The sequence below is a fragment of the Triticum dicoccoides genome, chromosome 4B (genome assembly GCF_002162155.2).
Source record: "Triticum dicoccoides isolate Atlit2015 ecotype Zavitan chromosome 4B, WEW_v2.0, whole genome shotgun sequence".
NCBI lineage: Eukaryota > Viridiplantae > Streptophyta > Magnoliopsida > Poales > Poaceae > Triticum > Triticum dicoccoides.
Genome location: NC_041387.1, coordinates 494,924,260 through 494,931,752, shown reverse-complemented (window position 1 = coordinate 494,931,752; position 7,493 = coordinate 494,924,260). Strand labels below are relative to the sequence as shown.

At 50.4% G+C, this 7,493-nt stretch overlaps 1 protein-coding gene across 2 annotated transcripts; it reads right to left on the bottom strand.

The window, feature by feature from the left end:
* Positions 1-1,579: 1,579 nt before the first annotated feature.
* On the bottom strand, positions 1,580-3,307 carry LOC119291081 (peroxidase N-like). Of its 2 annotated transcripts, none has more exons than XM_037569797.1 (4): positions 3,014-3,307; positions 2,735-2,917; positions 2,401-2,566; positions 1,580-2,301 (listed from the first exon to the last, which is right to left on the bottom strand). In XM_037569797.1, the coding sequence occupies exons 1-4, from the start codon at positions 3,236-3,238 to the stop codon at positions 1,886-1,888; spliced, it is 990 nt and encodes a 329-aa protein (XP_037425694.1). In that variant the 5' UTR covers positions 3,239-3,307; the 3' UTR covers positions 1,580-1,885. The 2 variants fall into 2 exon arrangements, with proteins under 2 accessions (XP_037425694.1, XP_037425695.1); XM_037569798.1 differs by having other exon boundaries at positions 2,448-2,566.
* Positions 3,308-7,493: the final 4,186 nt, after the last annotated feature.

Below are 7,493 nucleotides of genomic sequence, written 5' to 3'. Positions count from 1 at the left end.
TTCTCTGGCGAACCTACACCCCCTGCACCGTAAGATAGACAAGGAGGCTTCTTCTTTCCTTGCACCCTAAGATAGACGAGATCAATCCTGCTGCCAGCGGCCGGCTTCGGTGCTCTACAGCTGCTGCTTCCTTTTCAACCGAATCAACTGACCTCAAATTGTAAATTCAGGCGACTTACGTCCAGCAAAACTGGCCAACAAACTTGCCGGCCTTTGCACTTTTGAATAAATACAGTGCCAACAAACCGGGCCCTAGATATAGTTGGTGGTAGGTGAATCTACAGTGCATGTGCGGACAAATAGTGAAAATCCTGGAGAAATGCTACGTTTTTCGGGTAGTCGCTAGTACAGCAAAGACGGTACGCAAACAAATAATTCAACGCCTACTCATCATCTCGTACGGCGTTCTTGTCAGTTACTCCTACAAGTTTAGTACTGCTCTCTCTACCGGTCGGTAATCACCAAAGTGATGAAGATACTGCCCTTCAATCAATGAACACATTAGCTAAATGGCAGTGGACTGACTTTGCTTTGGGGTCAGTCGATTTCGAGAGTTCACCGGAGGAAGGCCGGAGGGAAGGAAGGAGCTCATTAGAGGTTCTATCTTAGGATGGGGGGTTGGGGGCGGTGGTGGCGCAGTGGTGCAACTTCGCTGGTGAAAATCTCCGTCGACGTGGGGGCTAGAGCAGTGGCGATTCTAGTGGGCATGCTTCAACAGGCTCAAGTCTGCCCTCTAAAACTGAAAAACAAAAATTTACTACTAGTTCCTAGCCCATCTTAGCCCACTGTCTAGTGTCTAGCCTGTTGTTTACCGGTTCCAACCCTTGTACTGAGAAGTTGAGCCTGCCCTTCATTTTCATCCAAGATTCGCCACTGGGCTAGAGGGATGGCCCGAGGCGGCGGCAAGACCGGCAGTGGGGAGCGGCTCCAGGAAGGGTGGGGCGGCGAGGCTGCGCGGGAGCGCCGACGGCCATGGGTGATGGTCGCAAGCGGTTTGGCCGGCGGCGGCAAGACCGGCGGTGAGGGCAGTTCCAGGAAGGGTGGGGCGGTTAGGCTGCACGGGAGGGGGGGGTTGCTTGTGGCGATCGCAGGCGGTTCGACCAGTGGCGACGGGGGAGAAGGAAGCGGGAGGTTGAAGAAAGAAGCGGGGCCGTTGATTTCACATCGGGCGGTTGAAATGAACTGACCCAAAAAAAAATTTAGGCGACTGGCACGTAGCCACGCCCTTCAATGAACACCGGACAATCTGAACTCTGAAGTACTCCACCTTGGCATGCCTGCCAAATTCAGCAGCAAGATGATAACCGCTGCACGTACGGTCTTTTGCTCCCCAATCAGAGCGCCAGATCGCATTCGCCACAGTACGGTAACGTCGATCGGTTGATGCATGCCTACCAGTTTAGCCACGTTGATGCGATCGGCGCTGTCGCTACCCGCTAATCACCGCATCATGAGCCACGCGTAACCGGAAAGTTGGTTACAGGGATGCAAGACCTTGAAGTCCTTGAGATTTAAGCAGCCGTTCGCATTTAACTGAACTTGCTTGTTCAAGACTTCAAGTGAACATCATTCAGGGAAGTAGGGCACGATGCAGACTTCATGCGGCTACAGATTCCATTATTCATTTTGCGCGCTACTATCACATAGCCCTGATAGGTACTAGTACCACTCACCCGTCAACCGACACACTGTCTGTCTCACTGCGATGCAACTGCAGGTTTAGAGGACGAGCCAGCTTATTACTCCTGGCTGGAGAATCCTAGCTAGCTTGAACCCTACGAAACGGTACACGGCACGAGAGGACAACTTTCACACGAACGTACACGTACACATCCAAACGCACGATATGACTCTTCACCGGCTAGCTAGATGCAGTGGTGCCGGCTCAGTTGACGGCGCTGCATTTCTTGCGGATCTGGCCGGCGGAGCCGGTGAGGGGGGCGATGTTGCCCATCCTGACCATGGCGTCGCCGAAGTCGCAGAGGAAGCGCTGGCTGTTGTAGCTGTAGGCCTGCACGAGGGCCCTGGTGGCGGCGGCACCGTCGGGGCTGGAGACGAGGCCCTGGTCCGAGGAGAGGAGGCCCTTCTTGGCCAGCAGGTTCTTGAAGTAGTGGTTGTCGAAGGCGTCGGCGGAGCCGGCGTCCAGCGCGGCCGTCTGGTTGCCGTCGCCGCCCCGGCACAGCTGCTGCAGGCTGGACGCCAGCGCCGGGTCCATCGTCGGGTCCACCGAGTTGGTCGCCGAGAAGTTGGCCAGCCGGCTGCTGAAGAGCACGCACCGCGACCGCCCGATCGTGTGGGCTCCTGCGGTTCATGCATGCATGCATGGTTGGATTTGCTGGCTTTCGTTGCATATACAACGTGTACTATATATATACAGTAGTGCTCAGTCTAGTACAGTACCTGATAAGATGACCACGTCTGTTGTGTTAAGACCGACGTCCTTGAACCTCTGTATGATTACGGTGATGTTGTCGAACGGGCTTGGCAGGTTGTTGTTGGCCAAGGTCTGGTTCGCCACCAGGCCGTCCCTTCTCCCCAGAAGAACATCATAGTCAGGACCTCCACTCTGAACATGCCAACAAAATTAGTACTACTGCACTCAACAAAGCAGTACTGGTAGTACGGTTCTCAAACAGTTCTTTCGGGTGCACAACTGAATTATTTGGTAGTTACTCTAGTTGGTTAGTTATGTTGGGGTGGTTGTGAATTCGAGGGAAGGAAGGAAGGAACGTACGAGGAGTACGCCGTATTTGGCCGCGAGCGCGACGACGTCGGCGCAGGAGACGAGCCCCGGGCAGGCCTTCTCGAGGTCGGCCTTGATGGCGTCGATGACCTCGTACCCCCTCACCGAGTTGAAGTTGGGCGCCGCCAGCTTCTCGCTCTCGGCCCCGTCCAGGAGGATAGACCCGTCACACCCCTGCATGTATGCATGTAGCCAACAATAACGATGTTCACTTGAGTGAGAGTCTAAGAAAGCATACGTGCCAAGTGTGTGTTACGGAGACGGACGGACGTTGACGAAGCAGTCGTGGAAGTGGAGCCTGAGCAGGGAGGCGCCCATCCGTATCTCGGCCTTCATCGCGGCGGCCACGCGCGCCTGGACGATGCTCTCCAGCTTCGGGCAGCTGTCGTCGTAGAAGTCGTCGCTCAGCTGGCCCTGAGCCGGGGCGGCCAGGCACAGCACCACCATGATGATCATCAGCAAGCAGCTCGCACCATGATCTCTGAGAGGCTCCATTTCTTATATTATGATGGTATACAATATCCCAGCACTGCCACCGGATCAATGTCCGTACTCTGTACTACGTACGTGCCCGTTTGATCGATCTCTCCTTGCTTACTGCAAGGTTATATAGACATCTTAGAGGTGATGAGTGATGCTAGCTAGTTGGACTCGTGTGATTATTCATATCGTTTGACTGTTCGTTGAGTAGATGCCAACGTACGACCCGCAAAAAAAAAAAGAGTAAATGGCAACGTGCCAATGTGTCGTCAGCATGCATAGTGCGCCCCCATACAGTGGGAGTATTAGTTTACCGATGGATTACTGCGATTGTGCGCTTTTTACTGCGCGCATGGCTCAACTAGCTGACTAAACGTGCACTGGCCGCACTTGCCGCTGCTAATTTTCTGTTCTGAAACACAAGTGGTTCATGCATAATGGAGCACCAACCAAATTAATTAGGTGCGGCCGCTGTATACATTGCACGTTTCGGCGATGCAAGTCTACAATTAACATGCGGTGCATGCATCTAGCTAGCTATTCCCTCCGTTCGAAATTACTCGTCGAAGAAATGAATGTATTTAGATGTATTTTAGTTATAGATACATCCATTTTTATGACAAGTAATTCTGAACGGAGAAAGTAGCTGCGGCAGCCGTACGGTGGAGCGTGACAGAGATGCGGCATGCATGCGAGCACTGGTGTTGGTGTGTTAGGCGGAGACGTGCACTAGTAAGTCAGTGAATTATGGGGCCTCAGCAAGATTGACATGAATGGGATCAGATTTCGTTTGAGACGAGAGTTGGGGCCTGATCATCCCATCGTTAGAGTCTTAAGCAATATGAAGCCTTCTCAGGGCGTCACGATTTTGGGTCGTTGGATTGGCTGTCCAAACGTATTTTGGTCGTCAGATATTAAGATGGAATGATCCTAGCCGTCGGATCTTCAGTGATGTGACAACCAATGAATAGTACCTGCCATTCCATTCCTCCCCCGGTCCACCACCCTCATACACAATGATAGGCGGGGCCCAGGCGAGGTGGGGCTCGGTCGTCAGCAACCACGGGGGTAAGCTACGCCCGGTGCTGCTTCTTGTGTGCACGATGGGCGTGCCACCGCCTATGATTTTCGGTGGCCGCCAAGGGCACTTTTGGTATTTCATGTGCTCCCCCTTGCATGACGCTCCGCCTGTGGCTGGCTTTTGGGGGTAAAGGCGAGGAACCCAGTTGGCTGAGCCAGAACCCTAGCCTTCCTCTCTGTTTCGTCGTTCTCCCCTTCCTCTCTTGCATCCGGGCGCCGTCGTCTCGCTGTCTCTCCCGCCGTTGATCCTCAGGTCTAGTCTACGTCGCCTCCTGTCATCTCTTGGTTAAGACGTATGTGCCTGTCTTTTGATGCGGTGGTGTTGTTTGTAGCTTCAACTGACAGCTAGGGTTGGATTTCTGCTATGGACGATGCATCTCGGTTCCTCGCCTGGTTGATTGCAATGGATGAGGTAATTTGTCATGTTGTGCTCTGATTTACACTCGATTCGTAATCTCATGTTGATTGCTTGAATTTGTTTCCGACCGATGCACAAGATTAGGGTTAGGGTTGGTTGAAATTTGACCCTTGGTCTTCGGTTGTCGCGTCATCCTTGTCTTTGGCTTCCAAGGGATTGGGTCTGGTGTGTGTGTTTCTTGCTGGGGTGTTTGTCACCGGTCCTGGGGCAGGTACTTTTCTGGATTCCTTTTTTTGTGCTGCTTGTCTGCTTCTATGCTCATCGTGTTGGTTGTAATAGTCGATTTGGTTGTTCCGTAGGAGTGTTATGTGTGGATATGCTTTGTTGTATGAGTAGATGGTCATGGCTTCGATCTGTATTAGAAGATGGACTTCGTACGGATAGGATATTTTGGCAGGCCTATTGTTTGCTGGTTGTGATGCTTTGTGCCATTGACAGAGGTTGTGGGTCTCTATTTAAGCCTTGGGTCATGAGGATTCGGATATAGGTGGTTCGTATGTTAATTGGTTATGATTTACTTGTGTTGATTGGTGGCCTTTGATGGTTCTTTCTCTTTGTGGTTGTGGTTCAGAGGCTTTGGTAATTAAAGCTGATGATTCATTTTAAGCTAATTTTGGCTATGGATTTGAGCTAGTCGTACGTTTAGATAGAGTGGTTCGGGCTTAAATATGGAGTTTTGCTTTGACTGGAGTCTATTTTTAGTCTGCAGGGTTTGCTTCTTGAAGCTTGTCCCGGCTGTATGCTCAACAACCTGACTGATATTTTAGTCTATGTGTCACGTTCTGGGGTATAGTGAGCACGTCAGTTGGTGTTTGAATTCATGTGTGCTGACAGAATAGATAGGATGAACAATTGTCAGGTTCTAAAGGTGCAGTGTGCTGACGACAATCGGGTGAATTATGTGTTTTATTTCCTGGTGTGTTAATTCATGGTTCTGGGGTTTTCTGTTTGAGTGGTCCGCTTCTCTTATATGTTTTGTTCCTGTCAGGGTGCTTTGTGTTGGTTTTCTGAACCGGAGGATCTAACATTTGTTCCTGTTTTTTTCTTCTCTTTCTTGTGTGGAGTGGGCTTACTTTTTGATGGGTATTATGTGTGGCGGGATGTTTGTTGTGAGTTGTTCGTATGTGCATCTGTTGGATGCCGTTGCCTCTCGATGTCGTTTGCCATTTCACCCATACCCGCGAGAGGTTATGGAAGATGGTGATTAGCTCAATGGACTTGAGATTGAGGTCGATGTTCCTGGGAGTCATGCATTGACAGTCAGGAGGTTTTTTTGGTCCCAGGCCAGCGTGGGCTTGTCCATTTATGAAAAAGCAGCTTTTCGGGCAAATTGTTTTCTGTAGGAGGTGTATGGGTTTGTTGTGTTGGATTACAATTATAGGAGTATGTCTACTTATCGAGAGCTTGCTTGCCCCATGGTAGTTCTGGCTGCATCGTTGGTTCAGACCACACAGCTTGTTGCCCATGCCGATGGGTCTGTCGTTGTGGGTGATGTTGATGTTGTGGCGCAGCAGCAGATGCTCCATGCTGCCTTGGTTATAGTGGCATGTGCTTTATAGCACCAGTGTAGGGTTTCTTTGGTTTCCTTTTTCTTTTCGATGGTTTGATTTTTACTTGTTCTGGCTGTTGCGTATTCGAGTCATGATGTATATGCTGCTATATGTTGTTGAGTTGTTGTACTATTTAATGATGATATTCATCTATACTCATTGACATTCAATAAATCGTTGTTAACTCATGTTGTTTTATCTATTGTGGTTCCGGTTCAACCTTTCTTTCGTATCTATGTATTGTGTCTTGGCATATATATTGATCTTACTGCTAACTAATAATGCTTTATTCTGCGGACTATCTGCACGGTGATGTCTGCATATGTGTTGATCTTACTAATAAGGCTTTATTTTGCAGCATGTTTGGATCGCGATGGTTGTATCTTTCATGTTTCGTATTGTTCAGTCTTGCATTGCCATGCTATTGCATAGTGGAGCTCTTGTCTATGGGTGTGCTATTGTCTAGGGCGGTGTTTGTATGGCGGTGAGAGGGGCGATGGTCGCGGAGGAGGGATTGGTCGTGGGCGAGGCGAGGGCCATGGGAGAGGAGCTATCTGCGAGCATGCAGATGTTGGCCTAAGTGATGATGCTCCCGTTGGATGTGATTGTGACTCAGGAAGAGGGTGCCTTTGGCCTGGAGAGATCCTCTGCACACATACTTGTGGCTAATCGTGACCGCGACTCAGGAAGAGGGGCGTCCGTGGAGATGGGATGACCGAGAGCGCACATGAAACGAACGATGCGGAGGGTGCTCTCGTGAAGCGAAGTACCTAGGAGACGGGGAGTCCAACATCCTTTATAGGAGTAATGTTATGTAAAACTTTCCTAACTAGTGAGATGGAAACAAATAAAACACCAGGAGAGAGCCTAGATGGCAGGATGGACAAAGAGGTGGCAGGGAAACTTGATGTAATATGGAACCTTAGAGCATCTTCAACAACTTCCCTTTCCCCAATAAGATCTTGGTATGAGGGGAGTTGGTTCAAAAAACTGCTCCAACAATTCTTCTTTCGCAATAAATTATTGGTGATCACAAAAGTTTTTATCTTCCCCTATATGGGTATATGGAGGGGGAGTTGGCCCTCCCCTAATCCAATTCCCAATACCACCACGTCAGCACGCAGCCATAAAAGGACACGCACCATCGTTGGAGCGTTTTCGAACCACCGTCGCCACCACCAGACATCCATAGGACCCGCCGGAGCGCCACCGTCACCATTGG

What these genes read in the sequence shown, in the direction of transcription:
- LOC119291081 (XM_037569797.1), bottom strand. Translation starts at nt 3,238, where the DNA reads ATGGAGCCTCTCAGAGATCATGGTGCGAGCTGCTTGCTGATGATCATC. An exon ending in CCAAATACGGCGTACTCCTC is followed by an intron (nt 2,567 to 2,734) that starts GTACGTTCCTTC and finishes TGGCATGTTCAG; the next exon opens with AGTGGAGGTCCTGACTATGA. An exon ending in AGACGTGGTCATCTTATCAG is followed by an intron (nt 2,302 to 2,400) that starts GTACTGTACTAG and finishes CATGAACCGCAG; the next exon opens with GAGCCCACACGATCGGGCGG.